The following is a 22,702-nucleotide window of genomic DNA, read 5'->3' as shown; positions in this document are numbered from 1 at the left end:
GCGTGTATCGATCGGAGCAGGCAGCTCCGTGATAAGTATAGTTTCAGCCCACGACCTCCAATCCTGCTTCGATCTCTGGGCAGCATCCACTCCCCCTTTCTCTTTGTTTTCCCCCCCTCTGCTTGGGCAGATGGTGCCAGGGCTCAGGCGAATGGGAGCTTTGAGGGCCAAGATCCAAAAATAGAAGAGAAAACATGTAAAAGTACATGAGTAAAACAACTGCTTGAGGCAGATGCTTTTAAAATACAGGAACTACCCACTGACCCATCTGTTGTGAGGAAATTCCAATGAGGGTGCATCACAAAAGGCTCTAGATATTTGCCTTGAACCATCCCCCAAGATAGACACCATAGATCATCCAAAACACCCTCAAGGCATCAGTCAACCTGACAGGAAACAGTCTGTTCGATCGATTTTCATATCTTGATTTCTTAAAATTTTATTGTTCATTGTGGCTAGACATGACACACAAAACTGTCGTTGACATCTAGCAGACCTGGTACATAGAACAACCTTTAGACTGTGGAGACCATAAGCAAGGCAGCAGACAATGCTGTAGCATCCCATGACACATCTGTGACACAAAGCATATGTTAAGGTTCTGGTGAATTTATGCAAAAGCTGAACATAGACATAAACAAAACACAAGCCTCCAAGAGCAAGGTAATAATAAATCAAGGTCTACTTCAATTCAGTCATTATTAAGGCCAGTTCGGATGTGGTAATTTAAGCATCTCCTTCACTAACCGCATGTAAAATAAAAACTGAAATTCATCAGTTGTCCTTTTTTCAGCCAACTATTTTTTTTCTACTCATTTCAAAATTACATACATCTTAAAAAGAAAAAATGTAAATAATATTATCATACAGAAAACCTTCCACTATGACAACTGAATGTACTTTCTGTTGTGTTTGTACTGTGGTGTCTCTCTCCTGTGTAGTACAGTAACCTACTCTTACAGTATGTGAAGTTCCTTGGTGCTGTCTCCGTCCTGGAGGCGGGCACTGGGAGTGTTCAGTCAGTCAGATGCAGATGGACTCTGTCCTCCAGATATCTTCCGGCGGATGCTAGCCTGGACAGCTGGCTGGGATAAAAGCTCCTTTATGTCCTGTAGTTTCTGAGACGGACACTGGTTCTGAGTGTGAAGGGGCTTCCCAACCAGGCCTGCTGCATCAACCAGCCTCTTCTACAGGGGACAAACAAAACACACACACAAACAAACTCACAGACACCCAATGTGATCCTCATCGCCGGTAGGTCAACCTTTTTGGCTGTGTATATTCATTAGATTTTAAAAAGCAGATTTTTACCACAGGTAGGACATGGGACCCACTCTTAATTTACCCTTCACGTCTTAACCACATACAGCACAGATGAGACAGGATCACGTAAACATAGTTCACAGCATATTTTCTAACTGCATAGTCCAGCTCAATTCCCTTGGTCTCAAGTTTTTGAGTTGCAGTTCATTTTGTAGTGATGTTTTGTTTTAGCTTTAGTAGAAAGACAGTGATTGTCTTTGCAGTGACCGCACCTTGTGGAGGTCCGAGGTTTAGCCCAACCTAACCTCAGGTCCCAGATCAGTCTGTAGTGTGTGTCGTGACACGTCAGTTCCACTCTGAATGTTGGGGCGACCTTTGGCAGCCAATAAATCAGAACAGCAATTTCCTTCAAAAGGGAAATTCTTTATAGGAGGAAAGAATGAAGGTCCAAACTAGTCAGACAGTTAGACAGACAGACACGACAGAGGCTTGTGTGGAGGGAGACTGCTGAGAGTAGTGGGTGACAGAGTTAAAGATACACAAAAAGCTGCATAGGGATTCCACAATCAATTCAGTGTCCTGCCCCCAAAAACCCTCCTTCCTTGTCTAGTAAAACCCCTCAACTGCCCATTGGCTCCTGGGCTGGCTGACTGCCTGAGTTCCTGCCTGGGCTGGTTAGTGTCCAGTGCTGCCTGGGGGAATTGTCTGTGGTCATTTGCTGCTGGCGCTGGTGTCGGTGGTGGTAGTGTTGACAGTGTTACTGTTGAGGTTGTCTGAGGGCCGCGCCAGGTCAGATGACGCGGCCCCGTTGTGCTGAGTCTCATCCATGTACTGCTGCACGGCCCGCAGCACGGCGTCCTCCACCAGCCTCTTACTCAGGCTCACCAGCTCCTCATCGTCAGGCTCCGGACCCCTCTTCACACCTACACAACCAACGACACCACAACAACTAGCGTCACTACTACACCCGGTCACTACTCACACCATGCAGCCTGAGCTACATGACCTTTACCCTATTCCAGCTCAGTGTCAAGTTCTGTCAACACAACAAGAGCCCCTTGGTTAAAGGCTCTTCAAGGGTCAAAGTTCAGTGATGGTAAGCTCATACAGTGTCAATTAAGCACATTCCCAGAGGAGTACAATTAAGTGATTAAGGTAAGCTATGAATTTACCGTGGCTATAGTTTTAGGAGAAATATCTTGTGCCTGCAGTACAGTTCTCTTGTTAGCTACTGTATAAGTGACAGTCTGCCAGTATTAAAGTATGCTCGAGTTGGAGGGTGCATTAGAGTGACAGGGGATTTGGCATTGACAGTGAGAACACTGAGAAGCGGAGGCTAAATACAGGACAAACATTGGTGTCATCCTTTCACGCTCTCGCTCCAGTATGGTTTAGAGTCGAACAGTCTGCTAGTTACACAAGAACATGTCAAAAGGAGGAAGTCCGGGAGAGTACAGTGCTTTAAATGAAATGGTGCTTTGGGACTCAGAGAGCCCACTGAGTGACAGAGACCCACGTACTTGTCCGAGCAGCCCGAGGCCCACTCTGAAAAAGATCTGCAAGACAAACAATAGCCGTTTAACAACAGAACAGTACTTCAACACAAATCAGACTCCATTTCCCACAATCAGGGGAGGTTGTGTGGCGATTAGCCTATTCTTTATTTTGATTGGCCATACACATTTTGATTGACTGAGAGCATATCTTGATTGCAGTACTGAATGATAGGTTTGGTGAATTTCAACACTCAGTGATTTAGGAATCTCACACATTTGATTTCTGTGGTGTTTTATGGTCTCGTACTCAGAGGACCACCGTGTTACAGAATCAAGTYATCTGATTAAGAAAGGTTCATAAGTGTTAAGTGTATTTCTCTCAGGGATGAGTCTCTCTCCAAAGACATTTAATGAATACTTACAGCAAAGGGGGAGAAATAAATAGCTTTCTTCACACGGCAAAGTAATGACCTTTATTCTACCTTACAGTATGCAGATTAGAATAAAGCGCGTGCTGCTATACGAGTGACACATGGAGAAGTTGGTTATCAAAAGTGTGACGAAAAACATATCAACTCAATCAAGGCAGGAGTGCACTTTGTACCGTGGAAGTCCACAGAACACAATGTGAGAGAGTGTGCAGTACATAGAAGGGCGTGCATACATCCACGGAACTAGATACTAGCAATTCTATTTCTATGTCTGCATTTGCCACGTGAAGAGGGGGGAAACCCTTATGGGTTGACAGACGCCAAACCTGAACATCGTAGACTAGAGAGACTCTCTCTCTCCCACTCTAACGAGAACAGTGAGCAGCGTGAAGGTAAACTCTATTCCATTAGTTAGTGCTGTGGCTCAGAGAGAACTTTATGAGAGCACTAAGCGCTACATCCACACCGATAATAATGCAGGAGAGATCAGGCTGACAGATAAAGAGCTGGCCAGCAGGGTGCACCTGAGAGACCAGGCGAAGTGGTTCACCTTTTGTATTGGACTGAGAAAAGGGAAGCCAAAACCCAGACTAGCATGGGTAGTAGTCATGGCGATGGCATTAGAATGATTTTGAGAGTATTAAACTATGCAAGTATCGAACAGCAGTCTCTCTCTCCGTGTCTACTCCACTCTTGTGGCCAGACATTTCATCAGACGTGTTATCAAACGGGGTGGCAGGTAGCTGGTTCTAATCCCCGAGGCGACTAGGGGTAAAAAAAATCTGTCGATGTGCCCTTGAGCAAGGCACTTAACCGTAATTGCTCCTGTAAGTCGCTCTGGATAAGAGTGTCTGCTAAGTGACTAAAATGTAAATGTGTGTGGTTGTCTTCCATCCCTGGAAGGGGGAGTGGTGCGGTGGAGTCTGCTTGGAGGTATTTCCTGAGGAAACGGCAGCTCCATTAGGGAGATCCTGAGAGAGCTCCTCCTAAACCACCAGGTCATCTGAGGGAAATGAGGCGAGGAAGGATCTTTTTAGTGCTGCTCGCTCTCTGCTGTACACACACACGCACACTGGGACTCAACCGCTGCACTGCACCTCATCAACCAGCACACTAGATTGAATCTCTCATGGATAAGCCACATTCCAAAATAAAAATGAGTATTCACAACACAGCAACTAGGATATCCTCCAACAAAATAAAGTGATGCATCAAATGAGCCCATACAGTGTGTGTGTGTGTGTGAAAGTCCTTGCATGCTGAGCCTAGCGCTTCTGGACCTTCTGCAGTCAGTCATACATCACAGGGCGCGTGTCTCTCCGTCACCAGAGGGACCTAGTGCTGGTGGCCTGACAAGGTTGCCATTGGGTCCCAGCTCCAATCTGTCCTTGGACGGGGTTAGAATAGGCCGTGTGTATGTGTTTTTCCATGACTGTGCACTTCGTGTGTGTGTGTGTCTGTGTGCATGCACATGTGGCTGCATAAAAGCAGACCGACAGGAGTGCAGACAGGCAGCAACAACACAGCACGCTCTGCCAGTCATGTATCTTACTCATCAGACACACAAGCAGGAATGTGCTACACACCTCAGGCTGACATGATGCCATAGCAAGAGAACAATCAAGTGTTCTCTTCCAATGTGGATACAGATCACAATGAAGCCTCTGCTTGAGTCACTAAAACTAACTAGCACTGTATGTGTCTGAGTGTGTTCTGAGGCCCTCTCCTGTCTTTTCTAACTACACTGGGAATACCAGGCAGACAGATCAGCTTTAGCTGGTTACAACTACCCGCCCTCCCCTCCCCTCCCCCCTACACTCTACCATGCTGCCTTTTAAAATTCCAAAGCTATTATTTAGCGCTGTTGGGGTTGTCAGATGCTCAGGGCTCACAGTTTGTGCCCGTGGAAGAACAGACTGTCTCCCTTTTCCGTGGAAAACACAGACACCCTTTCACAGTATTCACACAGCCAGCCAGCGGCCAAACAAGGTCACGCTCCTCGCACCCAGCTGTGCTCACGAGGCGTGGTGACAACACAATCACATCACCCAACGAGCATCTGACCTCTCATGACAAACCTCTTCACCCTTCTCTCTTTCTTCCCCTCCCTCCCTCCTCCCCATCCCTCTAGTTTCCCTTTTACTCCTACTCTCTCTCTCTCTCTCTCTCTCTCTCGGTCCCTCCACCTAGCTAGAATTAAAAGTAGGGCAAACATGCTCTCAGAAAAAGGCAGCGCTCTGATTGCAGTGTTTCAACAGAGAAAGGCCCCCATCGAGTTGGAGACAGAGAAACAATGCAGAGAGAAAATCCTGCCAAATTAAAAAAGACTAGCTTTGCCAGACTGGCAAGAGCTTTGGAGGGATTTATAATAGAGAAATGAAAAATAAATTGTTTGGCAGCATGGGAGCTTCCTGTGCTGAGTGTGCTGCATTGCCAATTGTTGGAGAGGCTGTTGGCACATAGCAGCTCCAGAAAAAGACACGGGCACTTTGACAGACAGCCCCAAGTTCAGATATCAGTACACTGGTGACAGAGACAGGAGCACGCACGTTTATGGCATGTGCATGTCGTTTATAGTGGACTATAAACTCTTCCGCAATGCCAAGATAAGACCTAAGGTGCAAATACAAGTACACACACAAAAGCACATACTTACCCACACACGATACAAACACAATAATGGACACTCGGATACAAACACACATTCTCACAGAGACATACAGTAAAATGATGAGCCCCTTTCTTTCTCCCATAGATCTGAGTCCCAGCCACAAGAAAAGCAGAATACAGAAAGACCACCCACACCCAAGGACTTACGGATCTTCTCCTCTGCTCGGGAGAAGGGAAAGCAACACAACTGCCCCATAGCCGCACCGCTCCTCTGCCCCCTGTCTCTCTCTGTCTTTATCCTCTCTCTATCACTCTCTGCTCTACCCCGCTACAAACAGATGAGTAGTAAAATCCAGCACGGCTTCCACACTGCCTGAGATGGAGTGAGTGAATGAGGGAGTCAACTGAGAGGCTGAAGGCTGCGTTCACTCGGTGACAAAGAGGGGAGGGGTGTGTGAGTGTGTGGAAAGGGAGGGGGTTACTCAAGCTCCACCCTTTCGCTGCCTTGGATAACTGCTTTGGAATGGCCGGCAGCTGACTGCCACAATTGTGTGCTCTGCTGTGTGTGTGTTTATGCGTGTGTGTGTGTGTGTGTGTATGTATATGTGCGTGGTCTCCGAAAGAGGTGCCAGTTTTGATTATAGGTACAACTGTCCCAGCTCCCCGGTTAGACAACGTAGGATGACCAGTGGGAGACAGAGATTTTCATTTTAGTACCACGCTCAAGACAGACGGCATTGAAACAGGAAGTAATGGTGGAAGTGGTTGTATCGTCAGCGATGCGCTATCACACAGTTGGGAAGTCCAGGTTGGAGGATTGTCCTTGTAGGAAGGCTCCAGTGGTGAGTTGTGTTGAAGTGTTCTTCTGACCGGTTGTCTCTCTGCATCTCCTTGTTCAACTAAAGCACCGATTGTGTTGGGGGTTTGAGATCCTCACCAAGTACAGCCTGTGATTGGGATGACCAGGTCACATGACTCTAGCCAGGGAAGAGTGTTCTGGAAGGACCCATGGCAATCCGTAGCCAGGACCAGAGGTGTCCGAAAGTTTGTGTCTAACTCCCAGGACCAGAGAGAGGGTTTTCTACAAGACCATGGTTATTCACCTTGCCAGCTACTCGACATTCCACACAAAGACGAGCAACCATTAGGAACTAAATGAGAGGCTAATAATACAAAGCTGTGCAAGCACTATGACTTTCACTCACAGCTGGCAACTTCTGTTTCCATTTAATGAGTTAACCTACAGGTCAAAAAGATACAATAAAAATCTATCAGATCTGAGATCAAAATGTCAACGTGCAACAGAATGCAGTAAGTGAAAATCCAATCATCCTTTTTTACAATTCAATATTTGAACAATGGTAATTGCTTTTAGAGAGTAGCTTTCTACTAAGAATAGAAAAATGACGCCAGGCCACGAGCCAGGGCATACAGGGCCTATAGAAAGTCTACACCCCCCTTGGATTTCTTCACATTTTATTGTATTACAAAGTGACATTAAAAAGGATTTGTCATTTTTTGTCAACGAACCACACAAAATACTATGTCATGTCAAAGTGGAAGAAAAGTTATATATTTTTTAAAAGATAAATTAAAAATAAAACACTTTAGATAAGTATTCACCTCCCTGAGTTATTATATGTTAGAAACATCTTTGGCAGCGATTACAATTATGAGTCTTTTTGGGTAAGTCTCATAAGAGCGTTGCACACCTGTATTGGGCAATATTTTGCCATTATTCTTTTCAAAATTCTCCAAGCTCTGTAAAGGTGTGGGGATCATAGCTAGACAGCAATTTTCAAGTCTTGCCATAGATTTTCAAGCAGATTTCAGTCACAACTGTAACTCGGCCACTCAGGAACATTCACTGTCTTCTTGCTAAGAAACTCCAGTGTAGATTTGGCTTCGTGTTTTAGGTTATTGTCCTGCTGAAAACGTGAATTCCTCTTCCAGAGTCCGGTGTAAAGCAGACTGAAGCAGGTTTTCCTCTAGGATTTTGCCTGTGCTTAGCTCCATCCCCTTTCTTCTCATCCTGAACAACTCCCCAGTCTTTGCCAATGTCAAGCATACCCATACCATGATGCAGCCACCACCATGCCTGAAAATAAGGAGGCAGTTATTTATTTCAGTGATGTGTTGTGTTTGGATTTGTACCAAACATAAGGCTTTGCATTTAGGCCAAAAAGTGTCTTCCTTTGCCATGTTTGTTTTCTTCAGTATTACTTTAGTGCCTTGTGGCATACATATGCATGTTATGTAATATTCTGTATATTTGTATTCTTCTTCTCACAATTTGGTCATTATTGTAGAGTCACTACAATGTTGATCCATCCTCAGTTTTCTCCAATCACAGCCATTGAACTCTGTAGCTGTTTTAAAATCACCAATGGCCTCATGGTAACATCCTTAAAACTTCTTGTCAATATGGGGGCGCTGTTTTCACACTTTGTAAAAATTCGTTCCCAAATTAAACTGCCTCGTACTCAATTCTTGCTCGTACAATATGCATATTATTATTACTATTGGATAGAAAACACTCTCTAGTTTCTAAAACCGTTTGAATTATATCTGTGAGTAAAACAGAACTCAAGTTGCAGCTAACTTCCTGTCAGGAAGTGAGAAATCTGAAATCGGGCACTCTGTTCCAGGGTCAGTTTATTAATTTGCATGTAATCTATGAGTCGACATGCACTGCATACGATTTCCTAGATGTTAAGCAGTGAGAATTGGAATGGTGTTGCTAGGTAGATCTGAGGCCGTATAAAGGCTCTGGACGTGGGGTGCACTCTTTTCAACGTTCGTCATGGCGCAAGACAGACGTCAGGATGGCCTTCTTGAAAAGCTCTCGTTATAGGCCCTTAGATATATCCGGCTCTGATTTTATTCGATATAGGTGTTAAAAACATCAATATGTAGTTATTTTAAACGAGTTATATCAGTTTATATCAGTATATTGCGATTTCGGAATTTTCTTTGTGCTGCGTTATGAAGAGTTGACACGTCTGGCACATAGCTAATGTTTGCTGCTAATTCCTAAGTTGAAGACGACAATCTACAACCGAACAACGATGATTCTGGACAAAGGACAACTTGCACAAATTCTGATGGAAGCTCATCAAAAGAGTAAAACTATTTATGATGTTAATTCGTTGTTTCGTTGAAAAATGTAAAACTACTACTCGCCATTAATTTCGGTGCGGTCTCGCTTTGCACAGCGGTTGCACGCTGTATGTCGTAGTAACGTTAATTTAAAAAATCTAACACAGCGGTTGCATTAAGAACTAATGTATCTTTCATTTGCTGTCCAACCTGTATTTTTTAGTCAAGTTTATGATGAGTTATTGATTGATTAGGTGCCTCTCCCAAGATTTCTCCCGACATTTTGTTGGCGCTTGGCTTACTATTCTCATTGTATAACCACGATTTGTGCCGCTAAATATGCCACATTTTCGAACAAACATATATGTATTGGTGTTATGATGTTATAGGACTGTCATCTGATGAAGTTTTGAGAAGGTTAGTGAAAAATTTATATCTTTTGCTGTTTTATTCGCTATCGCTAACGGCATGAAGTCAATGCTGCTGTGTGGTTGGCTATTTTAGTAAGCTAATATAATGCGTAAATTGTTGTTTTCGCTGTATAAACATTAAAGAATCTGATATTGGCTGGATTCACAAGATCTTTGTCTTTCATTGCTGTACGCTGTGTATTTTTCATAAATGTTTTATGATGAGTATTTAGGTATTCACGTTGCTCTCTGTAGTTTATTTAGTTGTTTGGTGAGAGTTGTGATGTGGCTGGCAAATGTAAAAACTATGATTTATACCTGAAATATGCACATTTTTCGAACAAAACATAATGCTATACAATAAATATGTTATCAGACTGTCATCTGATGAAGTTGTTTTCTGGTTAGTGACTATTTATAAATCTTTATTTGGTCGAATTTGTGATAGCCTACCTATGCAGGAACAAAAATGGTTTGGAAAAAAAAAGTTGTTCTTTTGCTATGGTGGTTAGTAATAGAAATACAGTAGTTGTTGGTCTTCCCTGTAAAAATTTTAAAAATGAGAAATGATGGCTGGATTCACAAAGGATGTGTATCTTTCATTTTGGTGTCCTTGGACTTGTGATTTCATGAACATTTTTATTATATGAATCCCTGTGGCTTTAGCTAGGCTATGCTAGTCAGTTTTTTTGATGGGGGACCCGGATCCGGGTTTGTGACTCGTTTAGAGGTCAGTTTCCTTCTTGTACTGGCAGCTCATGTTCAGAAGGACGACTGGCATCTGTTGATGTGTTGGGTCGGTTTATAACATCATCCACTAGCATAATATTAAACTTGACCATGCTTGAAGATAGTCAATGTCTGATTTGTTAACTGTTACCCATCGTACCAAACACATCTTTTTTACGAGGCTTTAAAAAAACACCCTGGTTTTTGTAGTTTTAATCTATTTCTTGAAAATGATCACTTGACTGAGGGACCTTACAGATGTTGTATGTATGGGGGACAGAGGAAGGGGTAGTCATTCAAAAGTATTGTCAACACCTATTATTTCACACAGAGTGAGTCAATAAAACTTGTGATTAGTTAAACCAAGTTTTACTTCTGAACTAATTTAGGCTTGCCTAAACAAATGGGGTGAATACTTACTATATTTTAGATATTAAATGTTTATTAATTTGTAAAATTTTCTTTTCACATTCTGGAATATTTTGTGTAGATCAAAAAATGTAATACATTAAATCGATTTCAATCCCATTTTGTAACGCAACAAAATGTGAAAACAGTTCAAGGGGGTGTAGACTTGCTACAGCARTGTATAGGCCTAGCTAGAGTTAATGATATGAATAAACACCATCTCATCTCCGATGACCACTTCACTATTAGGTAGTGGAAAAATGTGTAGAGTGAGTCAACGCAGTCTAAAAGTCGAACTGACAGAGAAACTCTGACTACTAGCGATGCGCGGGTTGACTTATAACCCACAGCCCCCACGGTTATATCTGCGGGGCGGGCGGGTTTAGGGCCATGAAACATTGTGTGGATGAAGGGTGGGTTGAATAAAGAGAGAACAATACCTTAAAAAAATCCATAAATGTATCATTCTTGTGCAATTTATATCTATAGGCAACATTGAGATTTTTCTTTCATTATTTTAGGCTATCTGCCAATGAGTGCGTAAAAGCCTAAGCTTTAGGGCCTAACTGTACGTGCGCCAAATAGCCGACATACCAATCGCCAAATGCTTTTGTGGACAACGTCGGAGTTTAATTCAATAAGAGAAAAGCTGCAAAAAGGAGAGTTGAAAATAAAGGGAAGCTCCAGAAAAGCCATGTTTGGGAAAGATTTGGTGAAGTGGTAGAAGAGTATGATAGCAGTGCCGGCGTAGTTATCTGCGATGATTGTGAGGCATTAGAGAAATTCAACAGTCACAAGACGGGGAGGGGACGTCAAATAGGCTGTAGCCTACTGTTCAGATGGGTTAAATGGAAACTCTGGACACTGACTGTAGGTCTATAACCTCTCAAGTAGCCTTAATATTAACTCCTGCAGAATGAATCATTTCTTGCAGTAAAATGATACACCAAATTAACATTTTGACCAGGGAACAGGGGTGGAGAAATATGATTTTAAATAAAATAATATGTTATTGGTCACATGCGCCGAATACAACTGTTGTAGACTTCACCGTGAAATGCTTACTTACGAGCCCATTCCCAACAATGCAGAGTTAAAAAGTAAGAACAATATTTGCTAAATAAAAAAGGAAATAGTAACACAATAAAATAACAATAATGAGGCTATATACAAAGGAGAACCAGTAACGAGTCAATGTGCAGGGGTACGAGGTGAGGTAATGCAGTATGTACATGTAGGTCGGGTTAGAAGTGACTAGGCAATCAGGATATACTGTATACTAAACAGTGTGAAAGAGTGTCTGTGTGGCATCAATATGCATGTGTGTGAGCGTGTATGTAGGAGTGTGTGTGTGGGAGTGCCAGTGTAGTATGTGTGAGTTTGCATAGAGTTTTTCTTTCTTTCTTTGTGAGGATCTTGAGAGAATGAGAATGTGCAATTAGGGACCGTCTGTAAAGGCGCTATGTTTATCAGCATCATAAAAGCTGATTTTATTTCAAGCACATAAAATATGCATTCAAGCCAAACTGAAATCTTAACACTTTGGGTCGTTTTTACAGCTTTCTATTTTCTTACAACTGGTCAAACTGATGTCATTTAAAACATTTTTACAGAAAATATTTCCTGTTTTTTTATTACATTTTCTTAATGGTACCTAAATGTCTTTGCGCCGCGAAAGAAACACGACAGAGAAAAATGTACCGACAGTAGATTGAAGCATTCATTCTATCGATTTATGACATTCTAGTGAGAAAGGGTTTTATTTAGTCTTCTAATGACAAAAGAGAAGCTGAATGTATCTAATTATAGACAAGTTGACTAACAAATAGCTGACCAAAATGTTGGATATTCTAGGCAGAAACCTATCTAAATTAGGGCCCTTGTAGCAGTCCACTCGTAAGGACAAAGATTCAGCAGGAGGCAGGCAGGTCGAGCTGTAAATGGTGGTTAAATTTAACTACACAGTGATGAATTTACAAATACAATATTCACATCCCTATTAACATTTAGTCAACAAGTATTCATGGATTCATTCTGTGTTCAATAGTGGTTAAAAAAWTTTTTATGATCACCCCATCTCTGTACCCCACACAGTATGTAAGGTCCCTCAATCGAGTAGTGAATATCAAGCACAGATTCAACCACAAAGACCAGGGAGGTTTTTCAATGCCTCACAAATGTTTTTAAATGATACATTTGACTAGGCAAGTCAGTTAAGAACAAATTCTTATTTACAATGATGGCCTACACCGGCCAAACCCGAACGACGCTAGGGGTAATTGTACGCCGCCCTATGGGACTCCCAATCACGGCTGGTTGTGATACAGCCTGGACTCAAACCAGGGTGTCTGTAGTGATGCCTCTAGCACTGAGATGCAGTGCCTTAGACCACTGCGCCACTCGGGAGCCCCAAAGGGCACTGATTGGTATTTAAAAAGCATACGCTGAATATCCCTTTGAGCATGGTGAAGTTATTAATTAGGCTTTGGATGGTGCCAGTCACTAAAGAGCTATTGACGTCCTTCCTAACGCAGTTGCCAGAGAGGAAGGAAACTGCTCAGGGATTTCATCATGAGGCCAAGACAGTTACAGAGTTTAACGGTTGTAACTATTGTACAATCCAGGTGTGCAAAGCTATATAATCAAGATACACAGAGTGTACCAAACATTAAGAACTCCTCTTTCCATGACATAGACAGATTAATTCAGGTGAAAGCTATGATCCCTTATTAATGTAATTTGTTAAATCCACTTCAATCAGTGTAGATGAAGGGGAGGAAACAGGTTAAAGAAGGATTTTTACCTTGAGACATGGATTGTGTGTGTGCCATTCAGAGGGGGAATGGGCAAGACAAAAAGTTTAAGTGCCTTTGAATGAAGTATGGTAGTAGGTTCCGGCGCACCGGTTTGTCAAGAACTGCAACGCCGCTGGGTTTTTCCCTCAATAGTTTCCCGTGTGCATCAAGAATGGTCCACCACCTAAAGAACATCCAGTCAACTTCACACAACTGTGGGAAGCATTGACGTCAATGTGGGCTAGCATCCCTGTGGAACGCTTTCGACACCTTGTAGAGTCATACCCCAAAGAATTGAGACTGTTCTGAGGTGCAACTCAATATTAGGAAGGTGTTCTTAATGCTTTGTACACTCTGTGTATATTTAACGGGGAATTGATCAAGATTGACAAACAAAGAGCATACAATTGACACAATTAATAGCCTGTGCAAAGAGTGTTCCGTTACAGCCATATTCTAAAATGTATTAAATAGTTTCCCCCCCTGATAATCTACACACAATACCCCATAATTCCAAAGCGAAAATAGGTTCTAAAATATTTTTGTAAATGAATATCCTGTTTCAACTGATCATCCTTGAGATGTTTCCACAACTTGATTGGAGTCCACCTGAGGTAAATTCAATTGATTGGACATGATTAGGAAAGGCACACACCTGTCTATATAAGGTCCCACAGTTGACAGTGCATGTCAGAGCAAAAACCAAGCCATGAGGTCGAAGGAATTGTCCGTAGAGCTCTGAAACAGGATTGTGTCTAGGCACAGATCTGGGGAAGGGTACCAAAAAATGTCTGCAGCATTGAAGTTCCCCAAGACACAGTGGCCTCCATCATTCTTAAATGTAAGATGTTTGGAACCACCAAGACTCTTGGTCAGGGAGGTAACCAAGAATCCAATGGTCACTCTGACAGAGCTCCTCTGTGGAGATGGGAGAACCTTCCAGAAGGCCAACCATCTCTTCAGCACTCCACCAATCAGCCCTTTATGGTAGAGTGGCCAGACGGAAGCAACTCCTCAGTAAAAGGCACATGACAGCCCTCTTGAAGTTTGCCAAAAGGCACTTAAAGGACTCTCAGACCATGAGAAACAAGATAGTATGGTCTGATGAAACAATGATTGAACTCTTTGGCCTGAATGCCAAGCGTCACGTCTGGAGGAAACATGGCACCATCCCTACGGTGAAGCATGGTGGTGGCAACATCATGCTGTGGGGATGTTTTTCAGCGACAGGGACTGGGAGACTAGTCAGGATCGAGGGAAAGATGAACGCAGCAAAGTACAGAGAGATCCTTGAGGAACACCTGCTCCAGAGCGCTCAGGACCGCAGACTAGGGCGAAGGTTCACCATCCAACAGGACAACGACCCAATGCACACAGCCAAGAAAACGCAGGAGTGGCTTTCTGGACAAGTCTCTGAATGTTCTTGAGTGGCCCAGCCAGAGCCCGGACTTGAATCTGATCAAACATCTCTGGAAGGACCTGAAAATAGCTGTGAAGCTACACTCCCCATCCAACCTGACAGAGCTTGAGAGGATCTGCAGAGAAGAATGGGAGAAACTCACCCAAATACAGGTGTGCCAAGCTTGTAACGTCATACCCACGTAGACTCGAGGCTGTAATCGCTGCCAAAGGTGCTTCCACAAAGTATTGACTAAAGGGTCTGAAGACTTATGTAAATGTGATCAGTTTATTTATTTATTTTTACTGTTTATGCTTTGTCATGAGGTGGTCTGTAGATCGATGAGGAAAAAAAAAGATTAATATATCGCTGTAACGTAAAAATGTGGAAAAAGTCAAGGGGACTTAATACTTTCCGAATGCACTGTATATATACATATTTTCACAGACCCCTGCAGTACCTCCGTGGACCACTGGTTGAAATCCCCTGGGTTAGCTACAGTAGAAGTAATAGCATGACTACATTTTGTAAACAATCTCGTCAATGATGACCACTTCATTATTAGTTTGGCTGCTACGCAAAAAATGTGACGACAACATTAAATGGTCAATAAAGAAGTGAAATATGGAGCCAAACTGCCAGAGAACTGACTACGTCTCCATGTTAAAGCAGTAGAGTGGAAAGACAGCCAGGAGCATTCAGATGATGAAGTGAGGCTAGACAGAGCATGTTTATGTTATGACCCAGTTGGCACACACTGCTCTGCTCTGACCCCACTGGCCCATCACCACCTCTCACCCACCATCCAAGGCACACCAGAGTTTGTGAAATACTATGCCAGGGTGACTACTGTCCTCTCCTCTACTTAACCCTCGAAATACGAGATTCAATTAGCAGCTAACTCTGGGCTGTTGGTATTCAAAGCTGCTGTGGCAGACTTTGGCCAGACTGGATGAATTGGTAGAGCATGAACGTACGCATGCACACATCTCGGTGTGCAGAAAGACTATGAACTAGAGGTACCAGGCAACATTCCTGTTGCTCTCCCAGCCTTGGCCGTGACAGCGTGACGCCTGCTTAGAGCTCACTGACATAAAACTGCTCTCTGGACGTCAGCACTGTTAGATGTCAGAAAGACAGACCGACATAATGTTGTCTGTCTGTCTGTCTATGGACCTTGTCTAGATGACTGTGCTGATATCAGACGCAGCTCTGTTATTGTTTTCAGGGAATAAACACTGATAGCATCAGAGCTATTTTAGAGCCCTGTCAGCGTGACCATCGGGTTCTTGGTCACCTCCCTGACCAAGGCCCATCTCCCCCGACTGCTCAGTTTGGCTGGGCGGTCAGCTCTAGGAAGAGCCTTGGTGATTCCACAAATCTTCCATTTAAGAATGATGGAGGCCACTGTGTTCTTGGGACCTTCAATGCTGTAGACATTTTTTGGTACCCTTCCCCAGATCTCTGCCTAAACACAATCCTGTCTCGAAGCTCTACAGACAATTCCTTTAACCTCATAGTTTTTGCTCTGACATGCACTGTCAACTGTGGGACCTTATATAGACAGGTGTGTGCCTTTCTGAATCATGTCCAATCAATTGCATTTACCACAGGTGGACTCCAATCAAGTTGTAMAAACATCAAGGATGATCATTGGAAACAGGATGCATCCAAGTCTCAATTCCAGGTCTCACAGCAAAGGGTCTGAATACTTAAGTGTTTTTTTATTTTTAATAAATATGATACAATTTCGAAAAACCTGTTTTCACTTTGTCATTATGGGGTATTGTGTGTTTTTTTATTTAACACATTTTAAAATAAGGCTGTAATGTAACAAAATGTGGAAAAAAGGAAGGGGTCTGTATACTTTCCGAATGCACTGTATGTATATACAGTTGAAGTCGGAAGTTTACATACACTTAGGTTGGAGTCATTAAACTCGTTTTTTCAATGACTCCACAAATTTCTTGTTAACAAACTATAGTTTTGGCAAGTCGGTTAGGACATCTACTTTGTGCATGACAAGTAATTTTTCCAACAATTGTTTACCGACAGATTATTTCACTGTATCACAATTCCAGTGGGTAAGGAAGTTTACATACACTAAGTTGACTGTGCCATTAAACAGCTTGAAAATTCCAGAAAATGATGCGTCTGATAGGCTAACTGACATCATTTGAGTCAATAGGAGGTGTACCTYTGGATGTATCTCAAGGTCTACCTTCAAACTCAGTGCCTCTGCTTGACATCATGGGAAAATCTAAAGAAATTAGCTAAGACCTCAGATTTTTTTTTTTGTAGACCTCCACAAGTCTGGTTCATCCTTGGGGGCAATTTCCAAACGCCTGAAGGTACCACGTTCATCTGTACAAACAATAGTACGCAACACCATGGGACCACACAGCCGTCATTCCGCTCAGGAAGGAGACGCGTTCTGTCTACTAGAGATGAACGTACTTTGGAGCGAAAAGCGCAAATCAATCCCAGAACAACAGCAAATCAATCCCAGAACAACAGCAAAGGACCTTGTGYAGATGCTGAAGGAAACAGGTACAAAAGTATCAATATCCACAGTAAAACGAGTCCTATGTCAACATAACCTGAAAAGCCGCTCAGCAAGGAAGAAGCCACTGCTCCAAAACCGCCATAAAAAAGCCAGACTACGGTTTGCAATTGCACATGGGGACAAAGATTGTACTTTTTGGAGAAATGTCCTCTGGTCTGATGAAACAAAAATAGAACCGTTTGGCCATAATGACCATCGTTATATTTGGAGGAAAAAGGGGGAGGCTTTCAAGCCAAAGAACACCATCCTAACCGTGAAGCACGGGGGTGGCAGCATCATGTTGTGGGGTTGCTTTGCTGCAGGAGGGACTGGCGCACTTCACAAAATAGATGGCTTCATGAGAAAGGAAAATTAGGTGGATATATTGAAGCAACATCTCAAGACATCAGTCAGGAAGTTAAAGCTTGGTCACAAATGGGTCTTCCAAATGGACAATGACCCCAAGCATACTTCCAAAGTTGTGAGAAAATGGCTTAAGGACAACAAAGTCAAGGTATTGTAGTGGCCATCACAAAACCCTGACCTCAATCCTATTTGTGGGCAGAACTGAAAAAGCGTGTGCGAGCAAGGAGGCCTACAAACCTGACTCAGTTACACCATCTCTGTCAGGAAGAATGGGCCAAAATTCACCCAATTTATCGTGGGAAGCTTGTGGAAGGCTACCCGAAACGTTTGACTAAAGTTAAACAATTTAAAAGGCAATGCTACCAAATACTAATTGAGTGTATGTGATGAAAGAAATAAAAGCTGAAATAAATCATTCTCTCTACTATTATTCTGACATTTCACATTCTTAAAATAAAGTGGTGATCCTAACTGACCTAAGACAGGGAATTCTTATTAGGATTAAATGTCAGGAATGGTGAAAAACTGAGTTTAAATTTATTTGGCTAAGGTGTATGTAAACTTCCGACTTCAACTGTATCTCTCTCTCTCTATACAGTATATTATATCTATCTATATTCCCACTACCGGTGAAAAGTTTTAAACCCTTCAATGAGTAGGTGTTCTTTCTTTATTTTTACTATTTTATAAGTATGAAACTATGAAATAACACATATGGAATTGTGTAGTTTTTTATTTGTAATAAATGTGAAAAAAAAAWAAAAKTGTTTTGCTTTGTCATTAAGTGGTATTGTGTGTAGATTGCTGAATAAGGCTGTAACGTAACAAAATGTGGAAAAAGTCAAGGGGTCTGAATACTTTCCGAAGGCACTGTATACAAAAGTATGTGGACACCCCTTCACATCCGTTGCTGACAGGTGTATGAAATCGAGCACCACCATGCAATCTCCATAGACAAACATTAACAGTAGAATACCCTTACTGGAGGGCTCAGTGACTTTCAACGTGGCACCGTCATAGGATGCCACCTTTCCAACAAGTCAGTTTGTCAAATTTCTGTCCTGCTAGAGCTGCTGTTTCCATGGCCGAGCAGCCACACACAAGCCTAAGATCACCATGCGCAATGCCAAGTGCCGGTGAAGTGGTGTAAAACTTGCTGCCATTGGACTTTGGAGCATTGGAAATGCATTCTCTGAAGTGATGAATCACGCTACCATCTGGTAGTTCGACACTCAAATCTGGGTTTGGCAAGTGCCAGGAGAACCCTAACTGCCCCAATTCATAGTGCCAACTGTAAAGTTTGGTGGATGAGTAATAATGGTCTGGGGCTGTTTTTCATGGTTCGAGCTAGGCCTCAGTTCCAGTGAAGGGAAATCTTAACGTTACAGCATACAATGACATTCTAGATGATTCTCTGCTTCCAACTTTGTGGCAACAGTTTGGGGAAGGCCCTTTCCTGTTTTAGCATGACAATGCCCCTGTGCACAAAGTGATGTGCATACAGAAATGTTTTGTCGAGATTGGTGTGGAAGAACTTGACTGGCCTGCACAGAGTCCTGACCTCAACCCCATTGAAAACCTTGGGATGATTTGGAACGCAGACTGCGAGCCAGGCCTAATTGGCCAACATCAGTGCTCGACCTCACTATTGCTCGTGGCTGAATGGAAGCAAGGCCCCGCAGCAATGTTCCAACATCTAAAGCCTTCCCAGAAGAGTAGATTATGTTTTACCAGCAAAGAGGGGACCAACTCCATATTAATGCTTATGATTTTGGAATGAGATGTTCGATGAGCAGGTGTCCACATACTTTTGGTCATGTAGCGTATCTATTGGCGTGTCTTGAAATCCAAACGCACCTGGGCGGGCATTACTTTTGATTTTAGACAGTTTGAATATGACAGATACTAAATTCATGAAGAGAGACTTGTTGTTGCGCAAGAAACAAATAAATGTATTAATTCCAACTGTGCAGACTACTGAGACTTAGATCAGAAATGTGTCTTCCTGCATTAAATAACGATGAATTATATTACATTAGCTACATATTTCATATCGATTTCGCCTAAAACAGAATGAATCCCATTACCATTAAACCCTCTCGAACCCTTCAGCCTCAATGAAGCCTTAGCCACTGAGGGGCACTCTATTGGATCGTTATCTAAACACTAACTGTGTGTTATATCCAAGACGATAGCCCATCACCATCAGATTAAAAAGCAAGAGCAAATGACTACAGCCTGGTTTACTACAGATTCCCTCCTTGTGTGTGAGAAGAGCATCAAGGCCATTAAATGTGTCTGAACAGCGGCTGGCGACATCCACAGAATTAATAATCCAACAACAAACAGCATCAAATCAATAGAACAGCATGTTTCTTATCTACAGTCTCAGAGAGCAGGCAGGGCTATTGAGTGACACTCCGTAGCAGGGGGAAGTTATGGTGACCATCGTGGATCCGACTCGCCTGCAATCCCATCTTTCATCCACTACTTACTAGGCATGCACGATATTTCGGTAAGTATATCGGAGTCGGACAATATTAGCTAAAAAGCCCAACATCGGTATCGGCCCGATATCTAGTTTAACGCCGATGTGCAAAAGCCATGTCAAAGCTGACGTGCATACCTATATAAACGTAGGTAGATGTTTAAAGACGTCACAAAAAATATATACTGCTAAACGTGCAACACAGCATTCCTAACCTAGCCCACAATGTCTGCTGTGTGGATCAAACAGTCAACAAGTCGAGCAGTCATTTGAAAGAGTAATACAATTTCAGTGAGACAACACAAAGACCAAATCCATTAACGCCAAGATAATGGGATTCATTGCCCTTGACAATCAACCGTTCTCTGTCGTGGATGATGTTGGCTTTCGCCGACTGGTCGAGCACCAGTACACACTACCAAGTAGGCGCTATTTTTCAGATGTTGCCATTAGCTTCAAGACTGACATTTGGACCAGCGATGAAAGCCCCATGAGCATTATGAGTCTGACAGCACAGTGGGTCGACGAGGATTTCCTACTGAGGGAAGCCGAATTGCATGCTCAAGAATATGCTGGTTCTCATACCGCTACTGCTATTTCAATGGCATTTGAGAAAATGTTTGAAACTTAGAACAATGAACACTCCTCGCTCAATTCAAACAACTGACTCGAGAAATAAGCTCAACTCTGCCTGCAGCAGACGTGATACCCTGTCAAGGCATTGAAATGCCTGCTCAACAAAAATGCCAACACAGACCGTCAGGTTAACTTGGAAAAGTACTCTACTACAGGCTGTAAACAAGCGATTCTCTGAGCCTCTACTGTGTCGCCACCATGCTCGATGCTAGGTACAAGGACTGCTACTTCGACGCAGACAAGAAACAGGGTAGGGTTTACGTGAAACGTTAGACACAGCTGGAAACGGACACAGTGACAGTGCACACCGAGGAAGAGAGGCCACGGACAGACAGAGCTGAAACTTCCCTGCTTGACATGTATGATGAAATCCTGGTTGAGACTGAACAAACAAACAACAAAACAGCAAGTCAGTGAAAAAGGTTTTGATTATGTTTTACTGGTAATGGGGACATAAGTAAATGCCAACAAAATAACTTTTTGGTCAGTGTGTGTGTGTGTACGCGTTTCAACTAAACTCAGCAAAAAAAGAAACGTCCTCTAACTGCCTTTATTTTCAGCAAACTTAACATGTGTAAATATTTGTATGAACATAACAAGATTCAACAACTGAGACAAACTGAACAAGTTATGCGGACATGTGACTAACAGAAATGGAATAATGTGTCCTTGAACAAGGGGGGGGGGGGGGTTCAAAATCAAAAGTAACAGTCAGTATCTGGTGTGGCCACCAGCTGCATTAAGTACTGCAGTGAATCTCCTCCTCATGGACTGCACCAGATTTGCCAGTTCTCTTCCACCAAGGCACCTGCAAGTTCCCGGACATTTCTGGGGGGGAATGGCCCTAGCTCTCACCCTCCGATTCAACAGGTCGCAGATGTTCTCAATGGGATTGAGATCCGGGCTTCTCGCTGGCCATGGCAGAACACTGACATTCCTTTCTTGCAGGAAATCACACACAGAACGAGCAGTATGGCTGGTGGCATTGTCATGCTGGAGGGTTATGTCAGGATGAGCCTGCAGGAAGGGTACTACATGAGGGAGGATGTCTTCCTTGTAACGCACAGCATTGAGATTGCCTGCAATGACAACAAGCTCAATCCGATGATGCTGTGGCACACTGCCCCAGACCATGACGGACCCTCCACCTCCAAATCGATCCCGCTCCAGAGTACAGGCCTTAGTGTAACGCTCATTTCTTCGACGATAAACGCGAGTCCGACCATCACCCCTGGTGAGACAAAACCGCGACTCGTCAGTGAATAGCACTTTTTGCCAGTCCTGTCTGGTCCAGCGACGTTTGTGCCCATAGGCGACGTTGTTGCCGGTGATGTCTGGTGAGGACCTGCCTTACAACAGGCCTACAAGCCCTCAGTCCAGCCTCTCTCAGCCTATTGCGGACAGTCTGAGCACTAATGGAGGGATTGTGCATTCCTGGTATAACTCGGGCAGTTGTTGTTGCCATTCTGTACCTGTCCCGCCGGTGTGATGTTCGGATGTACCAATCCTGTGCAGGTGTTGTTACACGTGGTCTGCCACTGCGAGGACAATCAGCTGTCCGTCCTGTCTCCCTGTAGCGCAGTCTTAGGCGTCTCATAGTACGGACATTGCAATTTATTGCCCTAGCCACATCTGCAGTCCTCATGCCTCCTTGCAGCATGCCTAAGGCAAGTTCACGCAGATGAGCAGGGACCCTGGGCATCTTTCTTTTGGTGTTCTTCAGAGTCCGTAGAAAGGCCTCTTTAGTGTCCTAAGTTTTCATAACTGTGACCTTAGTGTCTTAACGACCGTTCCACAGGTGCATGTTCATTAATTGTTTATGGTTCATTGAACAAGCATGGGGAAAAAGTGTTTAAACCCTTTACAATGAAGATCTGTGAAGTTATTTGGATTTTTACGACTTATTCTTGAAAGACAGGGTCCTGAAAAAGGACGTTTCTTTTTTTGCTGAGTTTATTTAACTGTACTAGAATGCTTAAAAAGGCAGCAAGATTTTTAAATATCGGTTATCGGTCAATTTTTTTTTA

At 43.1% G+C, this 22,702-nt stretch overlaps 1 protein-coding gene across 6 annotated transcripts in view; it reads right to left on the bottom strand.

Moving 5' to 3' along the window:
• Positions 1-402: 402 nt before the first annotated feature.
• The window catches only part of LOC111973093 (A-kinase anchor protein 7), a 52,465-nt gene continuing 30,165 nt past the window's right edge, over positions 403-22,702 (bottom strand). For 4 of the 6 annotated variants that reach the window (XM_024000305.2, XM_024000308.2, XM_024000309.2 and 1 more), the window contains 2 exons: positions 2,784-2,819; positions 403-2,186 (listed from right to left, as the gene is read on the bottom strand). In XM_024000305.2, coding sequence (XP_023856073.1) covers positions 1,975-2,186; positions 2,784-2,819 — 248 coding nt within the window. In that variant the 3' untranslated portion in view covers positions 403-1,974. Of the gene's footprint in view, positions 2,187-2,783; positions 2,820-7,336; positions 7,899-22,702 lie in introns of those variants that run through there. The other 2 variants (XM_024000307.2, XM_070446505.1) reach the window with 2 other exon arrangements.

This window comes from Salvelinus sp. IW2-2015, linkage group LG14, assembly GCF_002910315.2.
Source record: "Salvelinus sp. IW2-2015 linkage group LG14, ASM291031v2, whole genome shotgun sequence".
Lineage (NCBI taxonomy): Eukaryota > Metazoa > Chordata > Actinopteri > Salmoniformes > Salmonidae > Salvelinus > Salvelinus sp. IW2-2015.
Note: the sequence above shows the minus strand (reverse complement) of the source record. Positions and strands in the feature narration are given on the sequence as shown.